The sequence below is a fragment of the Camelus dromedarius genome, chromosome 12 (assembly GCF_036321535.1).
Source record: "Camelus dromedarius isolate mCamDro1 chromosome 12, mCamDro1.pat, whole genome shotgun sequence".
Taxonomy (NCBI): domain Eukaryota; kingdom Metazoa; phylum Chordata; class Mammalia; order Artiodactyla; family Camelidae; genus Camelus; species Camelus dromedarius.
In genome coordinates this window covers 26,514,543-26,541,275 of record NC_087447.1, presented here as the reverse complement: position 1 = coordinate 26,541,275, position 26,733 = coordinate 26,514,543, and the positions used below count along the sequence as shown (strand labels likewise).

The following is a 26,733-nucleotide window of genomic DNA, read 5'->3' as shown; positions in this document are numbered from 1 at the left end:
TGGAGCAATGAATAGAGATGTGTTTTTAGATTTGTGCATGGTGTTTCTCCTACTGAGTGATTCCTCTGAATCTAACAAATGAGTTTTTGATTAGAATCACAACATCATTTCCTTTAACCAAGAAATGCTTAAGGGAATGTACATGACTGTTGTTTAAATCTTTACTCTCTGTCTTTTAAAATACAGGAGCCACTCTTATACTCTGCCAGATTCCTGCTTTTCATCCTGCTTCAAGCATGTCCTAGTTCAATGCTTTGCATTCATTCCCTGGTCAGTGATTTATCCTTCTTAGCTTGGCAAGAAGTCATATTTTTAGCAATGTCAATTTCTTTTTTTCTAGTAACCTTGACTTGGGTACATGCCTACGATTTAGGTTGGACACATTTCACGATTTGATAAACCCTATTAAATAAGAACACATCATTCTGATGAAAAACTTCACAAAGCAAAAAGTTTTCCCAGGTCTCTATTCCCAGTCCTCTCTCAACAGCTGACCTTTCCCTCCTCAACTTTTTAATGTCTGGCAATCCTGACTGATTAATCAATTGGACTGAAACCGCTTTTTGAATTCCTCACTTCTGAATTGTCTCCATTGCAATTAGTATTTTGCTCCTTCCTCTTTTCACATATTGAGACATACCCTTAGGAGTGATGAGCAGTGAAGCCATAAGGCTCAACTTGACTACACTTATTATAATTACCTTTGTACATATCCGCTGGGCCTTTTTCTCTTCTTTGCTAAGGTCATAATTTCTGGTCTCCATTCAAACAAAACAGACTTTCATATGAGCTGGCTGTCTCTTTGATAGCTACTCTCCAAATGCCAACTCAATGCTTGGCATATGCTTATGTGGTCATAACTGACCAGATGCCGAGAATATATTAATAGCATAATTTAAAAATTCAATACTGTACTTTTAAAAGCTTATAAAAGAGTCTGACTCTTTAAGGCCCGTAGTCCTAAAGATCGTACCTCTGTATGTGTTATAAGGTCCATGAGTTTAATTTCCTCTGGAGTCTGCTCAGTCCAGCCTCCTTCCACCACCACCGGCTGCACAGGGCTTTTGCTGGGGACCATGGTGGCTGGCTGACATGCTGCTACCCGCCGCCCTGGGGAAAGAAGTCTCTGGAAATGTTGTTTCTGATGATAGGTTTTCAGATTTCAAATAAATTGGTTTGGTTTTCTATGCATAAATCATCCCACTTGGGAGCAGAGGCTAAAATACTAAATGTATCATAACAGCAAAGATGCCTAAGGTAATAAGATCTAACTATGGCTCTTCATATGGGAGCTTGAGGCTTTACGTAGCCAGGATACGCATATTCACTGTACAGATGGAAAAGAAGGATAACATGCTGACTCCCACACTGGCCCCAGCCTCTCACCCAAGATACGGTTCAGCAGTAATTTAGTCAAATAGAATCCATGACCTATATAGCCCATCATCTCCTCCAGTCATGGAACATATGTTTTGTTCTCTTTGCTAATAATAAGCCTTTCCCCCACAATTAGCTTAGCAGCCTGGGGATTAAGTATTTCTAAAATAATATTAACCCAAGAGACAGGAGGCCTTTTTTTTCTATCTAATAATACCCCGCGAGCACGATTAGTTTCTGACACCTCTGCTGTGTCCTTTGGGCTTGTAAGAAGCTGTGGTAAGAGAAAATATTTACTGGAATACTGTATTCTAAAGAATCACAGACATGAGTTAATAAGTGTGGTGATTTGAATTCATGCATTCTTTCAGCTACACCACTTTAAATCACTATAAAAGAGGTTTAAAAGTCACACTTATTAAAATTATTTTCTTTTTTGGGGTTGAAGAGATATTCAGCACTGAGTCTCATACTGATCTCTAAACTTCTTAAGAACAAATTAATGCTTTCTTTTGTACGTTGCTTCTAGAAACCTAAGTTGAACACCAGCTATAAGTCAGGCATTGTGCTGGATGGTGAAAATGCAAACATGCTCACGATCAAGTCCTTGCCTCAAAGGCTTACACTTCAGTGGGGAAGGCAAATGTTAAGGAAATGATGACACCAATAATTGGCTGTCACTGTACTGAACTAGGGAAGTACAGCGTGAGTAAAAGCATGTAACAGGGGTTGCTGACCAAGTCTGGGGTGTCAGAGGAGTCTTCTTTGAGAAGGTAACACTCAGATGGATAAAATAATAGAAATACTGAAATGAAGTTGAGTCCTAATATTGTTACTAGGAGACTTGTAACGTGCAGATTTTCATATTATGACAATGATCAAAACCTTCTGAAAATAATTCCGTACTTGCAGAGGATAAAGCATTTGTGCTCTTATAGTTCAAGTTTATGGAAATAGAGCCGGCAATAAAAGTAAGCGGCAGGAATGACTTCTCAGGGAAACCAGAACTCTATGTATCTAATAAGCATTCATATGAAATTTATGGATGTGAAGAAAACATAATTGAATCAATCAGCTAATGAGTTACAGTGACAATGCCATTAGGCAACATACTTTGGAGAAGACCTCAGTGGTACCAGAAAAATACATAACACAAATTTACGCTAAATATAGTTTTTAGCTGCCTCTATAAAGTACAGACAACATTAATTTATGACACATAAATTCTTATGGATAATATTGCAATAAATATTTTATTTATAATGCATTTTGAACACTAAAATTTTGCTGAACTAAGGACAGATCTCAGGTAGTTTATCATTTACACTGTTGAGAGTCAGTATTTAAATATAAGAAACAGCAAAAAACATTATGCATTATTTGTTTTTTGTCAGCTTGTTTCTAAATCGTCTTAAGAAAATAAATGCATTTGCACTATAATTTTTATAAAGAGACAAAATGTCATCACAAAACGTATTGGTTTGGGGAAAAGTTTTCATAACAAACTATTATTTATGTAGGTAAGAGAAACAAATCAATAAAAACCAAACAAATATGTATTGAATAAACTATTTTTTATTTTCTTATTACATTTTCCATATATTCTATTTTATTTCACATGAGATCAGGGGGAAAAATGATAATATCTAACTATGAATGGGGAAAGCTAGAGAACATGAGTGCTCTGCTGCTCTCTCAGACTGTAAATCTCACCTAGACAGCTCTCATACCTCTCCTTTATTGGGAGGGTCCATTCTGGCTCAGTGTCAAATGTGCCTAAAAGGGTAAGTCCACTTCTTTGGGGGTTTAAGTTAGCAGATCTGTTTCTCTCAAACTAAATAAAATGTTTCAGCGATGCCTTTATATGTAACAAGGGTGATACCTTCCCTGATCTGCCATCCCTTAGTTTTATCAGTTTTTAAGACACCAAGTGGGAAAATGGGCTGCCCTCTCAGGAACTCCTATTCTAAAATTTATTGAGTATTTATTCTGTGTTAAGCATGTAGTAAATATTTGACATTTGTTCCTTAATCATAAAAACCCTACAAAGTTACTACTAGTATTTGGTTAATATTAATGCTCATCCTTACAAATGAAATGTAAAATCAGCTTAGCACAGTACTTTGTGCATAGTATATGCTCAATAAACATTTGTTGCATTTACCAACAGCTATAATAACAAGATATAACTGATTTAGCCACTATTCATACCTCGCATACCTCCTCTTTCATTTCATCCAACCCTCTAGAAGCTCACAATCCAACAGGGACTGTGGTTAACTGAATTTAAACTTGTTCTTACTTAACCTCATAATCCCAAGAACTTGAAAAGACCATCCTTAGGGTAGGGATTCTATAAGAATGCATTGACTTTACATTTAATAGCAGAAAACATAACAGTTTTGCAGTAGAGACAAGATTTATCTTAGCACTAAATTTTAAGAGAAACTACATTAATGGATTCCCCCATAATGAACACCATCTGACCAAATAGACTATTCTCAACAGTCATATTATAGATGATGCCAACTGAACTTTAAAATGCTTTTTAATACTTCATTATAATAAAAGCTGAAGACATGATACAAAATCACAACTCAGTAAAAGCAGCTTTGCTAGGTGTTATTTTCACTATATTGCTTTTTGTAGATTTAACTTGATAAAGAAATAGAGCTTTGAAAACTCACTGACTCTGGCTGGCAGCCAAGATGACAGAGTAGAAGAAGCCATAGCTCATCCCCTCTCAGGAACACATCAAAATCACAACTGCAGACCAACCATCAATTAAAAGAAAAAAACAACTTAGAACCTACCAGAAAAGATTTTCCATAACTAGATATAAAGAAGAAACCACAGCAAGACAAGTAGGAGGTATGGACTTGTGATATAATCAAACCCCATAACCCACCCCTCACTGGGTGGGCAACCCACAAACTGGAGAATAATCATATTACAGAGGTTCTTCCACAGAGTGAGGGTTGTGATCCCTAGGTCAGGCTCCCCAGCCTGGAAGTCCAGCACCAAGAAGAGGATAGGCCAGAGTATTTGGCTTTGAAGGCCAGCAGGGCTTAATTGCAGAAGCTCCATGAGACTGGGGGAAATAAGAGACCTCACTCTTAAAGGATGTACACAAAATCTCAAGCTCACTGGCACCAAGGGCAAAAGCAGTATTTCGTAGAAACCTGGGCCAGACCTACCTGCTGGTCTTGGAGGGTCAACTGGGGAGGCAGGGGGAGTCTGAGACTCACCCTAGGGACACAGACACAGTGGTGGACATACTGAAGCATACTGATCTCCATGAACTCTCCTTCCTGGAGGCTGATATCTTGCTTGTGTCATTAGCACCAAGACCTGGCCTCACCCAACAGCCTGTAGGCTCCAGTGCTGGGATGTGTCAAGCCAAACAACTAATTGGGTGGGAACACAGCCCTATCCATGAGCAGAAAGGCTGTCTAAAGACTTCCTGAGCCCACAGCCACCTCCAGACATGCCCCTCAATATGGTCCTGCCAACTAGAGGGGCAGGATCTAGTTCTACCCACCAGTGAGCAGGCACTGGCCCCTCCCATCAGAAAGCCTGCACAAGCCTCTAGACCAGCCTTACCACCAGGAGGCAGATACCAGAAAGAAGAAAACAATGCTCACAGCCTTTGGAATGAGTCTGTGAACACAGACCAGACCCTACCCTGGGACCAGCTGGTCCCTAGCCCTTGGGTGATGAGAGGGGAGTGCACTTCTGGGACACATAGGATGTCTCCTAAAGAAGGTCACTTCCCATAGGTCAAGAAACGTAACTAACCTATCATATACATAAAAATATAAATAGTAATTTAGACAAAATGGAGGGTGCAGCTTAGTGGCAGAGCATGTGCTTAGCATGCACAAGGTCCTGGGTTCAATCCCCAGCACCTCCATTAAAAATAAATGAATAAATAAACCTAATTACCACCCCCAACAAAAAAAAAAAGAAAAGAAATTTAGACAAAATGAGTGGCAGAGGAATATGTTTCAGAAAAAAGAACAAGATAAAATCCCAAAAGAAAAACTAGGTGATGTGGAGATAGGCAATCTACCCAAGAAAGAGTTCAGAGTAATGATTGTAAGAATGATCAAAGACCTTGGGAAGAGAATGGATGCACACAGTGAGAAGTTGGAAGTTTTTAACAGAGTTAGAAAATATAAAGAACAACCAAACAGAGTTGAAGAATACAATAACTAAAATGAAAAATATACTAGAAGGAATCTGTAGTAGACTAAATGAGGCATAAGACCAGATCAGTGAGCTGGAAGACAGAGTAGTGGAAATCACTATTTTAGAAAAAAAGAAAAGAAAAGAAATGAGGACAGTTTAAGAGATCTCTGGGACAATGATGCCTTCAGCGATGCCTTTATATGTAACAAGGGTGATACTAATATTCATATTATAAGAGTCCCAGAAGAAGAGAGAGAGAGAAAGGGCAAGAGATGTAGAAAACAAACTATGGTTACCAAAGAGGAGGGGAAGGAGGGATGGATTACAAGTTTGGAATTAACATATACACACTAGTGTATGTAAAATAGGTAAACAACGAGGACCTACTGTATAGTACAGGGCACTATATTCAATATCTTATAATAACTTACAGTGGAAAAGAATGTGTGCATATGTATATAAATCACTTTCTTATACACCTGAAACTTATACAACATTGTAAACCAACTGTACTTCAATTAAAAATTTTTTTCTTAAAAAAAATAAAGAACTCTGTGAAGTGAATGGTTGAAATTCTATCTATTCTTTAATTCAATCATTCTGCAACCATTCAGAGAACAAAAAAAGAAGGGTATAGAATTTATAATGTAACACAGGAGAGTCACATGACTAGGTAATTATAATAAAGTGATAAGGTGTATAGGGGGAAAAGCTCAGGGTATGATAAACTACACTATCCCTGACTGGAAATGTTAAAGAAGGCTTTTAGGAAGAAATAACAGGCAAGCTGAAAAGTAAATAATGAGAAGCAATATAAGAGGACAGAAGAGAGAAAAGTTTGAGGTACAGAGAACTGTGTCAAAAGCTCAGATTTAAGAAAGCACATGGTAAGTCTGGGGGACTGACAGTGAGAGCAGAAGATGCCAAAGATGACTCGCAGGTCTCTGAGATGGAACATTTGGGTGGACTGTGGTAATTAATGTCTATAGAAGAAATGAAGGAGGCTTTGGTGTGATATGATATGCCCAAGGGACATTTAAGTGAAAATGTCTAGTAGTTGGAGTGGTAGAGGTTAACAACAAAAATAGACACTTTTCACTGAGAGCCAATAATTCTTTTAGTAAGAACTGAAAAATAGCCATTTGAACCCAGAGTGCTGTCTAGTGAACCTAGGACTAATTGTGTTGTTTACTGAAGTTAAGATTCAAATATTTCTGACACCAGACATTATAGATACTCAGGTGTTGAAATTCTGCTATGGTAATTACAGAGCCTGAAATGTATGTCTTCCCAGGCTAAAGTCCACAATATGCTTTCTCCCCAAAGAAATACTTGGTGTCTCAAGAGCTGGGAATAATATAAGATCAGAAACTTAAAATTCCATGACAAAGAGAAGGAAGAAGAGGATAAATACTGTCAACTGATCACTTTGTTTAAACACAGCATATCCTATGCTACATAACAAGAGGGGCCTTTCTGAGCTAAAGATACTAAGCTTGGAAGAATTTAGTACTTCCTCACTCAGATTATTTAATAAAACTTCTTCTCCAGCAATACCCAAGAAACAACAGAAAGTGTTGTTTAATGAGTAATTTCTAAGTCCATAAAATGTCAGCTCACGAATTGTTTCAAAACCAACAGGGTGGTCATACGACACCTCCAAATTTTTAAAATGTACATATAAATCACGTGATGTTAATTTTAATATAAAATTAGTACCAAACAGATACATTATTAGGTTTTAGACTTGCTCAAGTGACTTTCGTAACACAATACTAACACAGTATTCAAACATCTGGTATCTAGTGGTAGAAAAAAAACACCAGCAAATTGACATTACATTTAGAATTAAACATGGTGATGCTTGACTTAGTTTATACTGACCTTTTAACTGTCTCATTTTGTGTTTCATGGTGTCTAGATCAGCCAAAATTTTGTCCTTTTTCAGCCAGTTCTGCTTTTCTATTTCTTCTGCTTTCTGCAAAGCTAGAATAATAAAAATACATGATATTTCATCTTGCATCCTTTTTATCAACAGTAATTTATCATGCAAGCCAATAATTTACAAAGAACTTTCTGCTTCAAGAAATAGATTCAATTAGAAACAAGTAATTAAAAGGTAAGGGTCATGAAAAGAAACCTCATTTGAAAGATGACAGAGCTTAAGGCATTTCTTTACGGAATGGAGGAGGAAAAAGAAGTACAGTGCTGTTTTATTACATAGATTTACCATATGCAATAGCCATATTTCATTTTCCACTTCCACAAACTATTTGGAGGTGATGAAAGCCTAGCTTGGAACCATTCATTTTTTAAACATCCACCTACAGCCTAAAGGGTGCAATTCTTAAAAATGAAAATGTGCAGACAGGTCGTCTTCAGTGTGAATTAAACTCATTTGTTATTTTCTAATGTATACCATTATTCTCAGTCTTATAGACCAAGGATCTCTTTATCAAATAAATTAGACATTTTTCCATGCAGAATACTCCATTCCAGTAAGAAAAAACAGGCAGTTTGCAAATATAGGGGTATAGCTATCCTTGTGCACGTTAATTGATGAAAGCCAGTTCTTTGCACAAATGTGATGTTATTATGTTGACATTATACACATTTAATTCATTTTCTTATGGCAACATAAAATTTATTTCTATCTCTCTTCATGCACTTGCTTGAAAAAAAAAAAAAACGAAAAGAAACACTTACCATTTGGAGACAGAAATGGTTCACCACAAGACACCCAGATGGCAATAGGATTTCTGAGAATGAGGGTGAGCAAAGACTCATCTATACCATCCAAACTATCAGATGTCATTGACTTTGGAAATAGTTTGGTTTTCACTTTCACTCTTGAGTTCCCTGGGAAACAAATGACACATTTACCATTGTTCAATGAATAATGAATAAATTTGCTTACTGAATTCATTTGTTTATTCAAAATATTTCATTCTTCACTAATGACTTGATTTAAATAGGCAATACCAAAACCAGATGCAAATCCATAAATCTGATCAGAAACTTCATATGCAACAAAATAATTTAATCTGATTGCAAATATACATTTTAATTCCTTTCTTACAATTTAGTTATGAAAAAATATGAGATGGCTTACCAAAATATCTATTCTGAAAAGGGATAAAATAAAGAGATTAAAAAAAAAAAAAAAGGTAGAAAAGAGTATAGGAACAGACCAAAGCCAGAGATAAAGTGTTTCAGTGTCCCATATTTTAAATGAGAATAGTATCTATCTTGTTCTGCTGTTGGGAAGCTTAAAAAAAAAAAAAAAAAAGGAAAGTGCTTAGAATAGTGTTTGGTCTATTTAACTGTGTAAGCATCCAAAAAATGCTAGACAGTATTTTTATTATTATCATCATGATACTGGACATGAATATTACACTGTTTTCATTTGCTAGAGGTAAAGCACTATGCATGTTCTGAGGACCCTAGTGGCCAAAGCAAAGAGGAAAACACCATTTCAAGATTCACATGGCCCACAAAGAGATAAATTCCTCAAGAAATACCTTTCCTGGCCCTGACATCCGAGAGATATTTATTTCAGACTCTTCATAAAGAGGTTATTTGTGATATAGTGAACCGTATCCTACAAAATAATGTATACTGAGAACTTACAATGTGCTGGGCATTTTACTAAGATCTCTAAATACATTATCTTATATGATTCTCAAAAGGATACCCTGAGGTAGGTCCATTCCCCTTTTGCATAGTAACTGAGATTTAGTCACATAGCCAAGTAGGAGCAGAGCCAGGATTAGAATCCATGCTACCTGCCTACAAAGCCAGTGCCCTTAACCACCACCGTTATAGTAAGTGTGACACTGAGTTTTTGATTGATGCTTATTTCTTTTAAGTTCCTCAATGCAAACTGATGGTGTAACTCCAAGTCATGATTCAGTAAAGGGGACAGCCAGCTGATGCACCTGTCTGATTCAGAATTACAATCTAATTCTAAAGATTATTCTTTAGACTAAGAGGGGAAGGGATGACCATACCCTTTTGGTAAACCTGCATGAATACCATTACTTCCAATCAGGTTTTAAATAAGAATTTGAAAGAAGAGTGTTTGAGATTGTAAATCTACCAGAACCTGGAGATTCCACATGCCAAATAAAGGCTGAACTATATGCTTCAGTAGTCAGCTGGGCATTAAATGTTCACATAATTATTTTCAAAAACTCATTAGAAAACCAAACAATATCATTGTGAAATAACAGAAAATAGATATATTGGGTTCTGCCCCTGGTTCCTAGCACAGAGCTCCTAAAATTCATGTAATTCATATTCATAAGGTCTAACTGAGTATATATTCACATGACTATTAGTTTCCTCATTTTACAAATTAGGAAACTGAGGTACAGAGAGTACCCAAGATCATTCAGCTAGTAAGTAACAGAGCTGGAGTTGAACTCTGGTATTCTGGCTCCAAAACCCACATTCTCAACCTCTAAACCATGCATCTCGACACAACCTGAGGTAACTGCTGAATCCCTGCAAGCAGACTCTTTTCATCTAGCAAACTGTTGTTGGGGACACAGCCCTGCCCTCAAGTTGTACATGGTCTAATGAGACGCACAAAGATATAAACAGATAATTATGATACCATGTGCTAGAAGCTGCAACAGGGGTGCATTTGCTGGAGCTCTGGGAGTTTACAGGAGCAGTGGAGATGGGCAGGTGAGGGGAGTTGGAGGGCAGGAGGTGTAGAGAAGACAGCTTCTCTTCCAATAGTAGGAAGAGATGTGCCTTGATCTAGTTCCACCTTAAGGGGTCTCCAGTTGGTTCTGGTTCTGAATTTAAGAACAAAATCTGCCCATGCTGCACAAAGTAGCTAAGCTGTCAAACATATTTTATAAATTCTAGGCAATTTATTGATTGTTTTGGAGCTGAAACCAAATTAACTTCTTAAAAATTTTTTCTTATTATTCTGCAAGGTGAAAATGATATGAGAATCTCTTACAAGAGTAGCTTCCTGGGATTTTTAAAAATTCTCAAAGGGGCGACTGAATGAAAGAGTCACATTTAACTTTCTTATGATCAAACGTAAGTAGAATTCGCTAATTCCTGCAGAATGTAACCAGTCTTCCATACTTTTAACCGGCGTCTCTTTTGTTCCAACAGGGGCCGCCTCTTTCTTTTGTTCCTCAGAGTCTCTCTGGGTAAAAGACTCATCCAGAGCCCATAAAACCAAATCATGCAAGGAAAGGATTGTGGTTCCATCTTTGGTATATACTTTGGAGGCTGCTCTGGCAAGACCAAGTTGTTGTGTGCATTCTGTAAGAAGCTAGAGAACACAGACTATAAGGAACTGAGAGGAAACAGTGATAGAACTGGGAAAAATCACGAAGGGCTTGTTATTTTAGAAACCTGAGAAAATCCTTTTAATTTGAGAAAATAGAAAGCAGTAACTACCAATGTGATCTCTGATTAGAGATGATTTTTGATATTAGGTTGTCCTACCCCATCTCACGTATTAGTCCAGTCCAGCTGTCAGGATTCTGAGCTCCAAAACTTTAACACAGCAGCTGGTGCACGTTAATACGTTTTTCCATCAGAGTGCTTCTTATTTCCTAAGAAATGTTAACCTAGAAATCTGCTTTCGATTCTATTGCTTTACAGTGTATAAAATTATTCAAACACTTGAGATGAACTGCTTTAACATAAATGAGTACTTGACTTTCAAACCAAGAACTGACACATATTATTACTTCCATTTTGCAGGTGGGAAATCAGGCTGAAAGGTTAGTATTTTTGTTCAAGACCACAAAAGCTAGGGTCTCAGAGTGAATTTTGGAATTGTTAACTTTTGTTCTTTGCTTAGTCCACTGAATAACATCTTTAAAACAAACAAACAAAAAAGAACTAGTTTTGTACTCAACCAAAGAGGTGAGTGAATAATTATGTGTATATGTAAGTGTTTGCAAGAAACTCTCCAGGGTAACTCCATATCATATTTAGCATCGCTTATAAAATATGTTGTTCAGGGTACTGGACAGAATGTACAGACAAGACAATCACCAAGCAACGGAAGGACAAAGCTGGGCTTGGGCCTGTGGGACCCTCATCCCTTCCAGTGACTGTGGGGAGCAGGCTCTAAGACAGAAACCACATATTCTCTCTTAGCACAACTCCTGCCTCTCCAATGTGAAAATGAAATGAAACACCCTATCAACAAATAAGTATTCAGATTCTCCAGATAATAAGTGAGGCAGCATCTCTCAGAATATTCAGATGACATACAACTTGAAGCTGCAGTGGGAAGGAAGGCAAAAGAGGCTTTGTCTGTCACAAGACTGAAGAAAATCTGGTAGCTTTGTCTTTCCCCTACTTTCATGTATCTTTGCTCTGAAGCCAATCCTAAAACCATATTCTGGTTTCTCATTTTTCTAAGTCTGTATGCAAAGAAACACAATCAAAAAGAATATCTTTAAGAAAACAGAGATCTTGATCTCATCAGCTTAAATTGGTAAAACAGGCCAGAGATATTTGTCACTCAATCCTACTGCTTTTTTCTTGTCAGAAGAATCACCATTATCATTACCTCAGAGGATGCGAGAAGCATTTAAGTGATAGCCACTTACCATGGGGAATGTTCCAGCCACAATTAACTTCCCATTTCGATATCCATCTCCATTTTTGTACGCAATTATTTTCACTGCCTTCTGGTGCGTAACTGCCATGCCACTATGAGATACAACTTGCGCGCAGGTCTTCATCCGTAGAGATAATAGACGTTCTTCATAATAACTTAGAGTGTTCTCAGCCTCATGAGAAGATAAATCAGCCTGATTTAAAAAAAAAAAAAACATAGATCTACTCAAACTTTTTTTTTCTTTTAGTTTTTTTATTTTTTAACACTTCAGTCTCTTAATATAATGTGTGTGTGGCACCTAAATTTTGAAATGCTCATTCATATGCTGTATGTATCAGATGCTATAGTGGGATGGACGTTGGGTCAGAACTTGGGTTCTCTTCCCAGCCCTGTCACTGAGTCTCTAGGTGACTATGTGCCTCTGGCTTGTGTTTCTGGGCTTCTCCTGTTTTCTACCTTGCCTTTCTCTGGGATGGGAGATGGGGAAGAAGGATACCAGGGCTAGAAAGAGCCTGGGGCTGAAGTGATGGCACACTAGTACTAAAAGTATTCTCTTAATCTTTAACTTTAGGATGATGCCATCCTATGGTGGCAGATACTGATGAAGGAGGAGGGGAATGAGTGTAGCTTTAACTACATGACTATGAGGGTGGTGAACACCACACTTTCCCTTTCCCTTTTCATCCCTACTCAGGAAGCTGCCCCAAGGGAAAAGCTGTCTGAGCCCCTGTAACATTGTGGATTCTTTCCAATCAGCTCACCACTACCTTTTTAACATGACTCTGCTGTCACCAAAGCAAAGTCCAAATGCCTGCAGGTTTTCCCAGAGGACTGACTCTCCTTCTCTTTCAGAGTTACTGTTTCAGGTCATGTTTATTATAACTGTTACTACCCCACTCTCCTGCAGTGTGCATCAGGTTTAGGGGAGGGGGAGCGTGGCCTGGGAATGAGATGGGCAAGCTCTGAAGAGCACACCAGGCAGAAGGTCTCACCCCTTAGGAACTGCTCCTTTTTATACAGGTGTGTAATTTCCCCCTGGCTCTTCTCACTTCTAAACTCTTGAAGGGAAGGATTTTTTTCAATGGTGCCATTTGAAATTAAGATCACAGGAAGGCAGCAGAGATTTTTTTCTCCATGAGATATAAACAGCATTAGACAGGAATGTGTGAATTCAGGCAACCAACCTGAAGAGTCATTAACAACACATCAAATTTGCCCTGAAATGTTCTATAGTAGTAAAAAAAAAAAAAAAAAAAAAAAAAAAAAGGAGTTTACCCTGTGGATATAGGCAAAAAGTTTCTTCACTAAGTAAAGATTTGCAGTTCCTTCCTCATCTAAAAGCAACACAGAGAGAGTGGTGCAAGATGTTCAGCAGATGATTAAAGCCGTAAGAGTGCCCAATTAACTTCAAAGAGTGTATCGAACTATTAATAGACAAGGTATTTTAAATTACAGTGAGGAAAAGGAAATCAATGCACGTGGAATGGTAAAGGTGCATCAGAGAAAGATGAATTGGATGAGTGGAGATGAACTTGAGTGCAAAGCAAATAATGAACTCATCCAACTTTCCCAACTGATGCCACACACGTATTAGCAGAGCTCAGATCACTGCATACCTTGGCCACATTGATGACCTTAAAGGGTCCTCGTGAGAAGGGCTTTTGGGTCTTGGAGGCTGAGGCACAGAGGAACGGCAGCCCTGGAAGCAACTGTTTCAGTCCCTTCTCTGCTCTCATGGATTGTCCACATGCCAAACAGAGCACAGTTCTTTCCTCACTGGGTGAGAGATAATAGTATCCCTAAAAATGGAGATAAAGATGTTTTCAGATAGATACATCTAAATTATGATAGCACTTCCGTAGAACATGTTACCAAATAAGGCACATTTATAATCCCCAAATACTAAATTTGAAATCTCAACATGAGTACACTATTTTGCTCCCAAGTAATTATATTTAAAAAAAAACAAACACATATTTCCAAACTCTGTCGACTGAAAAAGCCTAGAGGCAATGAAAATTCAACAACAATGAGTATCTAGAATCAGAAATTTCTTAGAGGAAAGGCCAATTCCAGATTTGGGGCAAGAAATATACAAGACAAACATGGATATCTTGTGGTTCCCTGAAAGAAAAGAAGCCATCCAAGAATAAAGGCATTATGTCAAAAAAGACACAGGAGCCAACCTGAAGGACGCTCCATTGGCTCAAAGTGGGACAATTTAGGAGCAAAAAATAAAGATAACTGAAACACTTAGAATCTGCTTGAATATGTAAAATCCCATGAGTTCATAATGATGTTTAAAAAACAAGTAAAAACAACAACAAAAAGTCAACAAGCGAATAACAATAAAACACAGCTTATTGGAGTCCACTGGAAGTACACAGGCACAGATTTATAACTCTGAAATTGTCTACTAGCAAGTGTTGCAGATTATTTGCAAAGATGGCCAAAATTAAACCCTCCCATTCTCATTTGCATGCATGATTTTGCTGCTCCTCCAAACAAGAAATAGAGTTATTTTCTCCTTTTTCTTTCCCTTGAATCTGGGCAAGGCCACGTGACTTGATTTGGCCAGTGTAGCATTAGCAAATGTGATGCAAGTGGATGCATAAGAAGTGCTTGCACACTGGAGCTTGTTCTCTTTTGGCTGCATTTGGAAGCCCGAGACCATCTGTGAACTCAACTGGAGCTAGCCTGCTTCAGAAGCCTTGAGGAGAACCAAGGCCACCAGCTGACCGCTTGCCAAACACCACACATGTGAGGGAGACCGTCTTTGACCATTCAGACCCCATAGAACCACCAAACTACTGGCACGTCACCAGATAACTACAGCCAGACTAAGTGATCCTGGGCAAGACCAGCAGAGCTGCCAGCTGAGCCCAGCTTGAACAGTTGAGCATAAAGTGGTTGTTGGTTTAAGCCACTAAATTTTCAGGTGATTTGCTATATACTACAATAGATAAGTGAGACAGAATAAATTAAGCATTTATCTTGCCATCCTTGACCAACCATATTTTTGGGTAGTCAAACACCTGGTTAAAGAGGTAGAGTTCTTCCTTACATTAAAAGTTTAGCATATACATGTGGGGGAAAATGATAGATAAAACTGATCCTTAAAACTTCTAATGAAATAACTTAAGCAAAGATCACAAAAAAGGCAACACCAAAGGAGAAGTCAATGGGATTTTTTTTTTTTTTGATATGAGATTGGGTTGTAATCACCTGAACCCATAGATAATCATTATCAGTAAAAATGGAAAATCCACACTGCATGCCTGCATAAGTGATAAATATGAAGTAAACAGTAAAATCTATGAAGATTCTTGTCAAAAAAGCTGCACATAAATATAATTAAACTCCAGTGCTGAATTTATTTTATGAGAGTGACGGCGGTTATAGAAACAGGTTAAAGGATGCCACAGGAAGCAAACAGACAAATCCAAACCAGAGGCATTCTACAGATGGATTCTGCAACCAAATGTCACACAGGGACATTGTTTGAGTATTGACTCAAACCAACCAACTACTAGAAGAGTTTTTTAGGAGAACCTGGGAAATTTTATTAAGAACAAGGTATTAGATGGCCAAAAAATTTTGTTAGGTGTGATACTGGCACAATGATTATGTAAGAAAATGTTGAAATTTTTATAGGTACATGTTTAAGTTCAAGGTGAAATGATATGTCTGGGATTTGCAAAAGCTTGATAATAGCTGAATTTGGGTGACAGGTGCATGAGAATTCATTAAACTAGTCTCTCTACTCTTGAATATATATATGAACATTTTAAAGTACTTTTATAAAGAAACTCTCTGATTTGTTTTGTTCTTCACAAGGCTAAAAGTTAAGTACAGCCAGAATTAGCGTCATCATTCTCAATTTACAGATGAGAAAACAAAAGCTCAGAGATGGAAGTTTTTAATCCAAGGATACCCAAGAAGTATGTGGCAAAACTGAAATATAAAACTGTGACTTCTGAATCCAAACTCTTGACTTTTTTGCCTTTGTCATATTGCTTCAACAACTCCACTTAAATAATTAAAACTATCTCAATTCAAAGCCAACATTTAGATGACACTGTTGAATGTAATTCTTAAGTTCCACTATGGATTTCTCTATATGTACATCTGATTTCTGTTTTCCTACAAATTACTGGGAGGCAGAAAATTAAAATCTCAGGTGGAATTGAATGAATATTATGCGGAATCATTTGTACAGAAAAACATGGGCTTTGTGACGAATTGTGTGCCAATGATATTCCTTATTACACTAAAGAAGCCCATTGAAATATCCAGAAAACGTATTTTCATTCATCAGGACATTAATCCCCATGACTGTGGTGCTACTATTTTGATGGTTCCCAAATTGTTTTATTTTGGCAATGGTGCACGTACACAATGTAAACTGAATTTTTGGTTAATTCATTCACACTTAATACAGCTCTGAAACTGCTGCTGGAAAGAAAAATGCCATATATTGGGGTAGCTCCCAGGGTTAAGGTATGTCTGTTTGCATCCTGGGGTATGGGTTTGTATACATACCCCAGGATGCAAACAGCTTCAAAGTTCAGAAAATCAGCTGCTCGCTTTCTGTACAGAATACCAAGTAATTGGTTTGACTGCTTTTTTCTCCTCTATGAAAGTTCCTTGATTTATTGAAATGACTAACTTGGCCTGTTCGTGTGGCCTTATACAGATATGATCTATGACGGGGGGGTTGTCTGATCAACGACTGTTACTATATACCTAGTAGCTAGTGTGACTGTGAATAAATTATTCAGTTTCTTCACCAATCTTAATTAATTTACTGATATTATTCATATTTATTATTTATGTTATATTATTTATTATTTAAATGAGATCATCAACATGAAAATAACTAACATTACATTTGTATCTAGCATACAGTAGCTATCTGGCATATAATAGTTCATATTAATTTTCTTTTTCAAAGCTCTCCAGCAAACAGGATCTAGGAAAGAGGTTCTTACCCTACATCCAAACTGGATTTCAAGGGGAGTCTATGAACTCCCTAATATGTTACACAAAGTGTTACTGTACACATGTGAATTTTGGGGGAAAAGAGTATCTGTAATTTTCATGAGACTCTCAAAGAGGTCTGCATCTCCAAAAAGTTTAAGAACTAACAACTGGTTAGAGCCTTTGTGTAGAGGGTAGGTTTCCCCAGGCCCAAGAGAGAGTAACTTTTTTTAAATTTGCAAATCTCAGAATTGATATATTACTGTACTTTTCAGGTTAATCACATTAGTTTCTAGCAGATAGGTTATCATTTAACTAGTAGGAACGTTACAATTTTTTAGAAAAAAATATTTTTGAAAATTGGGAAGTTTTATCCTTATCTAACAGATAAGGGCTCTTTTATCATAACTATAATATCATACCTAAAATTAATAATACCCTAATATAATCAAATATTCAGTCAGCATTCAAATTTCTACAATTCTCTCTCTTACAATTTATTTGAAACAGAATCAAGATAAGGTCAGTATGTTATAATTGGTTTATGTACCTCTTAGATCTCTTTGAATCTTCATGTTCCTCATTTTTCTTTCTTCTTTTATTGTAATTATTTGTTGTATATTTTCTCCAGTTAGATTTTAGGGGGCAAGAACACTTCGTAAGTGGTACAGTGTATCAACATCAAGGGACAACTGTTGTGCCTCTTTTTGTAATGTTAGTAGCTACTGATGATCATTGCCTAGATTCATTAATTTATTAAAGTTCACAACATAATGATATTCCCATTTCCCCATACTTTATTCATTTGTTAGCTGGGATATTTCTATGAAGTGAAACTTCTCATCAACTATTTTGTTATCCTGAGGTATAGTTCATAAAGGAAGGAAAAAATAAACCCTTGATTCTTTATTTACCAGTTTTCAAAGTAACAAATTTGTTCCTTAGCATCATCTCATTGTGACCAATTGAGCTATTGCTGTTGTTTAATATCAGTATCAACATGCGGATTTAAACATTTCTAATGTACGTCAGTGTACGTCAGTCCACCGCATTCAGTAGTCATACTGATGCTTAAATTGTTTCATCTTTGGAACCGTTTCAAGTTGACTTGATTCTTTTTAAGATGACTTTAGCAGTCTTTGGCAACATATCTGTTAACAGCTATGAGATCACAGACAAAGGAGAAAAAGTTGAGGGGAGAGCATAGTCGAAACAGAGACATGCAAAACAGTATGGTACACTTGACATCTTATTCACTAGAGCCAGGGAGTGATGAGTGAAGAAGCAGCAGCAGTTTAGAGACGTCTGAGGAGCAGAGTAAAGACGGTCTTATAATGTGCATTATGATATTTCAATTTTCTGTAGGCCAATGGTTATCAACAACAGTAAGGTGCTTTGACGAAAGGACACACAAATATCTTAGGTATCTGTTAAGTAGGGTGCAAGTAATTCCTTACCAGTACAAACTAAAGGACTAAGCTTGAGAAATTATTTCCTTTAAAAATTAGAGTATATTCATGCTTAGCCCTATGCTTGGTATAACATAATATAAAGCCACTTACAACCAGTCATTTTAATATGCTTTCCAGAGTGGAGTGACATCTTGTGTGGCAGGCACACCTGTGGGAGTCAGGGATGTGTGATTACCCTCCCTCATGCATGTTCTGGCTAGCTGATGATGGACCAGAGATGGTGCTGGTGACAGGGAACCATGGAAACAATACAAGCAGAGGGTAATATCAATACGCCTTCCCTCTTTCCTAGCCAGAATCACAGTGTGAGTGATTTCACTCACAAGTCAGTGTTTAATTTGTGTGAACTTAAGGTTTTCTAGAAAAAAATTTTCTTGCTTTATTAAACTGATGCGTTTCCCCCCATCCCCGCCCCCGTCCTCAGTAGAAAGGAACCACTTACTGGTTGATCAATGTTTTCTTCTTTAATCACAGTGGATGTACAAATTCCAGCATAATTTGCTGCTGTGATCTCCTTATCCAGGGCAGTGCTATGAAAGGCCACAAAAGCCTTCATATTTTTCATGTAATTCCATTTTTGATTAGAAGCCCCATTGTTATATGGTTTATATTTCTGGAAAATAAACAAGACAAAATACTGAGTCAAATAGGAGAGCTTATGATTTGGTTATAGCAGTCATAGTTTTCATTGCATAAATTCAGAAAATATAGATAATTACTTACAACTCCACTATGTAGTGATAACTATTATTGATATTTGATCATTATATACACTACATATATATATATATATAAATATGCATTCTTTGATTTATAAAAATAGAATCACAAAATACATACAATTTGGTAACTGCGTTAGTTTTTTGGGATTTTATAAGTATTTTATTTACCAATCTCCAATAGTTAAACACGTAGAGAGTTTCTCAAATTTTCCTTACTATAAGCAAAAAAGCAATGAATAATCATATAAATAAATCTTTGTGTAAATCCGTAACTTCTTTAGAACAAACTCAAGTAGGAATGCTAATAGAAAAACATGATCATTTAAAAAAATTACAATGTATCATAAAAACCTTTATCATATTAAAATGCTTTCTAGAAAGGTTATTCTTGTTTACACTTCCACCAGTATAATATGAAATGGTTTTTTTTCCTCACACTCTTGCCAAAGCATCATCAATTTAATAATGAAAAATAGTACCTTGTTGATGTTTTAATTTACATTTCACTGGTTAGTAAGATTTTTTTTTAAATGTGAGTACACTTCATTTTATATGTATTAGAAACAGCATGTTTATTCTAATACAAAACTGGGCTTGGCATAAGTTAAAAAATGAGTAGTTTCAACTTTAGAGAATTTTAACCAGTAGATTAGTTCCAACTAAACATATCATGACACCTCAAGGAACTTTATAATGAATAACATTTACTTTATCAAGGAGAGATTGATAGTAAAGAGGAAAATAAATGAGTTTTAAGAATTGATTTAATAGGTCAGACAATAGAGCATCCCTCAGAGGTATGGAAAACAAAGACCATATTTCAAGGAACAGGGAGGGAGGGAGGGGGTCTAGTAACATTAACCTAACATGCCTCATTTTTATTATTTTACATGAACTTTAATATTTTTTCACAAACTGACTGCTTCAAGAAATAAAAATGAAACACCAAGCAAAGAAAAAAACCTTGAAAGGTAATACAAATTACCTTGAGATCAAATTTATTTCTTATAAAATGGGAACCTTAAGGGAAAACATCCACATTTATAATTTTATGAAACTGATTAAGGTACTAAATTTGCATCTGCATGAGGTTTTATCTCAGTGTGGTCCGTGCCAAAGAGCCACCTGGAAAGGAAAAATGTGATGCTATACATACTGTGTCTTCTAGAATAAAAATGTAGTTCATATTTATTATCAGGATATAAGACTTAATTAAGCTTTGATATTTGTCCTGATTGCTACATCCCAATTTTGGATTCGGGACCTGCAAAACAAGTTGCCTCACTGCAATTAAAAAATGGAATGAAACAAATGTTATTTAGGGACAATATATTTTGTTCACCAAGAAAAAGGGCAAATAATGTGGAGGATACAGAGAGTAAACTGCAGAGCAGGGATGCTCCTAAACTCTCTCTCCTCCTAGAAAAATCGTATCTATCTAGGAGGGTCTTTGGTGAGTGAGGATGACAGACAAATGTGGGGAAAAAAGAATTCCATAGGTCTTTACCCAAAAGTCAAATGAAGCCAGACCTCTCTGGAGCCTCCAAAAATTGTCTGGCTGCTTATAAGCATTTGCAAAAGTATGTTGAAAGTGCATTTCAAGTGAGAATTGTAGTAAAATTAACATTGACGAGCTCACATCCTCCAGGAAGACTTCTCCAACCACAGTCTTTCCCACCAGTTGCCAGCTAAGAGGGGACTTGCTTATGTCCCCAGATCACTGAACTTAAAATTAACAGCCATTCACCTGACTGAAACCACCAGTGAGACCGCATGAATGCTACTGGGATGATTTCTCATGCTTGCCATTGGATTTGATTTAAATAACTAGCACAGCTCCTGAGATGCAGCAAGCCCACAATCACCATCTGTTGGATTAAACTAAATTAAGAGCTACATGAACATGTTCAATTTGAAATCCAAGCAGACTATTGTAAATACTTTAACAATGGCATTCAAGATAGGTTTCCATGACAGCCATTTTCTTTCTCTGCAACAAGGAAGCAAGGAGCTCTCCTTAAATTTAACTAAATACAGGGCCATAATTACTCTTTGGCCTGTGTATAGCTTACCTGAGCAATAACTGGATAGCCACAGGCTTCATCTCTAGCCTTGGTCATAGACACTGCCAGCACAAGGTCTGGGTTACTCACCAGGTGAAAGGTCCTTGGGAAAACAGGATTAGGCACATTACAAAGCAGCATGACCAGTTTAGAGCTCCCTCTGTGCCACTTATCAGTGTATTGCCTCTTGGCCCCGTGCATACTCTGTGATAATGGATGTGAAATCTTTTAGGCATTTCTCCCCCACAGTAAGCAGGATGTTAAGCCTTCTTAGCGGAGAGCACTGGAAGAAAACCGAAGGAGGAAGGGGCTCTCCTGTTCTTCCCAGCTGCTCTGTGGGGCCAGTGATTAGAAGTGAGGATATCCAGTGATGCTCTGCCCCAACCAGGTGCCCAGAGTGTATGGTCCCTCGATACCCTCACAGCTCTGGCCTGGCTTGGCCTTGGGATCAGCTGTTGTGGCCTTCCCGACATGGACACCACGTGCTCCAGGCCTTCTGCCGCACCAACAACCCCCATCCCCTTTGTATTTCCATGTGCCCAGCAACAGCTGCCCCCTTACATATGTTCCAGAGGGCTGCTTCCTGCTTGCCGAGCAACCACAGACCAGATCTGGCAGGGCAAACCAACAAACTTCTCTGCCATCCAGCTGTCAGCACCTATACCTTTTCCAATGAGGTCTGAACTTCAGCTTGGGGAGGAGCCCAATTCCAAGTTTACCCTCAACTCCCTCAGCCCTAGAGCACCATATAGAGGATATATATATCTAATAGTTACTCATTTATCATAGTTTAATAATTCTTTCTGTTATACATCCTCTGTTTAAATGACTGTGTGTTTTCTGTCTCTGGATTGTACCCAGACTGACGTACACTTTCCTCGTCTGTTTTACTATTATGAGAGGCAATGTGGCAAAGTGATTAAGGGCATAAATTCTGGAGTCAATGCCCGAGTTTAAATCTTGAGTATACCTCTCAGTAGCTGTATGCTTTTGCTTAATAACCTTGTGCCTCAGTTTTCTCGTCTGTAAAATAGGATAATGGTACATCCTCATAGGACTCTTGCCCTGGGAATTGAGTGAGTTAATGCATAGAAAATGCACTGAATATTGCCTGGCACATGGCACTTAGTATGAGCTGTTATTACTGCTGCTTGTGATTTTTCACAGTTTTCCCTCAAATTCTTCTCTCCTAAATGACTATTACATAAAAGTCAAGACAGATGTTGAATATTTTAAAGTTATCTTATATTGGAGCTAAAATAAAGCCTCCTTGACTGCAAAAAACGAAAGAAAATTACTGAGCTAAAGTCCTAAAATTATTTTCCTTGCATCGCTTAAAAGCAAAAGTAAACCACACATTCAAGGATTTTGTCTGCATAGAAAAAGCCAGTTCTTTATGTCTATCAACATAGTTACATTATAGACCAGCAGTGGCAATCCTGCAGTGGAAAATATAACCAGTCCTGAATATAAAATTTAATGACATGTGAGTGGAAGAAAGGGGAGAAAGTAGAGTTGGAGAAGATGTTATAAGAGTAAAATTTTTCCTTTCAAGACCTGAAAAATTCTAGATATCTAATTTAAATCTCTGAACATAAAATGAAATATCCTCATTGTAAAGAATTTACAAAGTATTGGAAAATATAGCAAAAATTAAAACTGAATTTGAAACACAATTTGTATTCCTACAAGATCACTATTAATTTTAAAACATATTTCTTCCTTCTATTGTTCATTAATGAGGTATCATTTTAAATCCAACGTGGGTATTCGATTTTACCAAGTATGTTTTTAGCATTTGTCAAGACTGTCATGCTGTATAGTGCAGGGAACTGTATTTGATATCTTGTAGTAACTTATGGTGAAAAAGAATATGAAAACAAATACATGTATGTTCCTATATGACTGAAGCATTGTGCTATATGTACACCAGAAATTGACACAACACTGTAAACTAACTATACTTCAATAAAAATATATATAAAAGCAGAAAAATAAAATAAAAGTTCAAAAGTATTAAATTCAAGCTTACTTGAATTTAACAGAATAAAAAGAAACTAAAAGAAAAGCTGGACATCAAATAAGGGCTTATTCACTGAAAAAAAAAAAGAAGTAGCCAGTGAAGGGCACGAGGCTGGTATTCCATAGTGTTCATCTCTCCAGCCTCAGTATGCTGCATAGTTTGCATCTTGCACTTTTAAATAGTATTCAAATGAATGAACGATTGCATATTTCTGGCAATGACTATCTGAGGTGCCCAGATTAGTTACCTAGCTTTCTCCATCTTTTTGCTGCCTAGAATAGATGTAGCATCTTTTGCCATGCTTCAGTGCCGTGCTCCGCCATTACAGTATTGGGTTTTTGTTTCCTTTTTTGAAGGTCAGCTGGCACTTGCCCATGCTTACATTCTTCAGGAAGCACGAGCTTATAGACATCTACAGAAAACCCGCTATGTGCTGGACAGCAGTGTGAGAACTTACTCTGTGCCCCAGGAATAACCAGCATGATAGCACAGCCTCTTCTGCTAACTCGCAATGTGAGTGCATACAAGTCACTTAAATCTTCAGCTCCTTGAGCTTCGGTTTAGCTAGCTTTAGAATTAAGTGACCAAGACCAGAAAATTTTTAAGATCTCTTTCAGCTCTGAATTCCATGACACTCTATTTTCCCTTTCATAATTTTGAATCTTGTTGAGGGGGATTTTCATCCTTGAGCATTTATTTCCTATTTCCCTTTAGAGACCAAATGATTAATTCAGATTGTGCCAGGATTGAAAATGGTAGAAAAACGTCAGATTATCTCAAAAGTTGACCTGGATCATTTTTATTGTTTGGCTGGAAACCAAGTAAGTGTGTCTTTGGCAAGTTCCTACTACTTGTCGTTGCCCCTTCGCTCATTTCTTGCATGATTATCCTGGACTGTGTGCTATCCCAGCTAGGTCGTGTTCTCACAGTCATAATTTCCCTTAAGAGGTTTTGCTGATAATTGCTTAAGTAATCAGATTTCCTAGTTATTTTCTATTTTAAATAGAAGGCCAAAATGAAAAAGTAATTCAAGACCCAAAGGACTGAATGAAAGGACTAATGATAGAAAATTCTAGGCACAGTGATGGCGGCTTGGTACCTCCCATCACGTGGGCATTGGGCTCCTGTGCCTAGGCTCCATTAATACAAATGCTGATTGGGCGGATGCCTCAGTAGATGCTAATTTACTGCTTGGGGAAAATATGGATGATCAAAAGACTGTGGTTCACATAAATGAAAACTTCTATAGGTTTCTGCTACATAGTGCGATCCAAGGTTCTCCAGGCCTCACCAGCTTATCATAACGAATGGGTTTCAATATCCAATTACATGAAAAAGAGAAAGAAAAATGCCAAGGGAAAACGTGGAAGAAAGCTCAGAATGACCGTCACTGTGCAGACACTTTTCTACCATAGGATGTCTATTCCTCTGAATTGTGCGCACACCTCATCATCAAGACTTCTGCAAAACCCCTCTTGCCCAGCTGCCCAGGCACCTGTGGGAGGCCTGAGATGGTGACCTATGTGCTCACGGAGCAAACCCTGTCCCACTGCCCCGCCCCCTCACGGCTCCCCCTCCTCTCTCTAGATCTGCAGTTTCTGACCAGGGATCAGTCAGTACCACCATCTCCCTCCATCTGTCCCTTTCTTCTGCGGCTTGACATGGAGAGGCCTCAAGATGACAAAGTTGCAGACGGTTCTGGAAAATAGAAGGAAATTGGAAGAGGCTGTTCTCTTTTGTGTTACATGTGGTTAGATTTTCTGAAGCAGTGCTGGAGTGCATAGATTTTTAGGCAAGCTTCTCTTTCTGTTTGTACTGAAACAGCCTTCCCCGCTTCCTGCTTTCCCCACAGCACTCAGGATGAAAACCAAAACCAGTGAAAAACACGGAGCAGGACTCAGAACTCGCCTTCTCTTCCCATGACCAAGTGTTCCTGAGTTAAATTCATCAAGGGAGGCTTTCTACTGCCTTGGGGTCACATCTCTCATTCGGTGTGTGTGTCCACCCCAGTTCTTCAGCCATGCTCGAATTCTAACTCGGGCTCAAGTGGGATCTCTACTATATTACAGAAAGCCAAGGAGGATGTATTTCTAAATTCCAGAAATGTAGAGATGGGGTAGAACTAGCTCCAAAGGGCAGGGATTTTTATCTGTTTAGTTCTTTGCTAAAGCACCAGCACCTAAAACACTGCCCTTAATAATCCTTTGCAGCTGAATGAACGAATTCTGGTCCCACACAGCAAACCATCTGCAGGGACAAAGGCCTGCTTCTTAGCTCCCCCCTTGTCAGAAAGACAGCTTAGCTAGAATGAATAGGGTGAAAGAACACACTCACCAGGTCTGTCTAAACGTTGGCTTTTCAGCCGACTCTAAAACAAGGCCGCATGTGTTCCTTGCTGGCGGCTTCGCTATCTCAGTGAGCAGAGGAAGGCTAGCTCCTTTCCTGTCCACACTGGGCCTGTTGCTGCCGCCTGCTGAAGCTTATGCAATCTCTCTTAAAGCAGCCATCCCTAAGCCTTTTGCATCACACACCTTTTGAGAATCCAATGAAAATCACAGCTCTTTCCCAGAAAAAAAAAATGTATTGCACAGATACATAAACACACATTTTCTGTAGTATTTCAAGAGACCAAAGAGGGCCCTGGGGCCCCACCATATAATACTTATGGTAGAATTTGAAGCAAACCATCTAAAACCCAAGGAGTTGTTTTCTCTCTTGTTAAAGAAACGTTCACGCATGTACAGAGCCAGAGAGAAATGTGTAAGAAGACACCATGGACCCAATAGTTATCAACATCCTGCCATTCTTGTTTCATCCCCTCTCACTCCCTCTACGTTTTAAATTTTTGCTTTGCTAGAATATTTTAAAGAAAATCTGAGATATCACTTACTTTAATCTGTAAATACTATAATGTGTAACCAAATGACCAGGACTTTTTAAAATATATAACCATTAAACCATTATGACACCCAACAAAATTAACAAGACTTCCTTCATATCATAAGGTACCCAGACTGTTAAATTTCCTCTGATTGTCTCAGAAATAACCTTGAATCTGGATCCAAACCAGAGCCAGCCATTGCACTGGGTTGATATATTTGTTAAAGTAGGAATTCAATTCGATTTCACTGTTGTGAGTGGAAGCCTCCTCAGTTGGTTATATGATAGAAGTAGGGAGGGAGGGAAGGCATGCATGTGGGGAGGGGCAGGAGGTTGAGTTAATGAAAAGCACTACAAATTTTTTAAAGTTGGACTTTTAAAAATTCTTACTTGATTCCTTAAAATCATAAAAATAGAG

General features: G+C 37.7%; 1 protein-coding gene across 2 annotated transcripts in view; it reads right to left on the bottom strand.

Annotated features, from left to right (window-relative positions):
• DCDC1 (doublecortin domain containing 1) overlaps positions 1-26,733 on the bottom strand; it is a 381,054-nt gene that overhangs the window by 14,394 nt on the left and 339,927 nt on the right. The window contains exons 28-35 of one of the 2 annotated variants that reach the window (XM_064492479.1): positions 21,422-21,515; positions 19,070-19,240; positions 13,792-13,974; positions 12,165-12,368; positions 10,675-10,867; positions 8,275-8,427; positions 7,453-7,554; positions 974-1,110 (exon numbers count right to left, since the gene is read on the bottom strand). In XM_064492479.1, the coding sequence (XP_064348549.1) occupies positions 974-1,110; positions 7,453-7,554; positions 8,275-8,427; positions 10,675-10,867; positions 12,165-12,368; positions 13,792-13,974; positions 19,070-19,240; positions 21,422-21,515 (1,237 nt within the window). Of the gene's footprint in view, positions 1-973; positions 1,111-7,452; positions 7,555-8,274; positions 8,428-10,674; positions 10,868-12,164; positions 12,369-13,791; positions 13,975-19,069; positions 19,241-21,421; positions 21,516-25,022; positions 25,134-26,733 lie in introns of those variants that run through there. The other variant, XM_064492478.1, reaches the window with a different exon arrangement.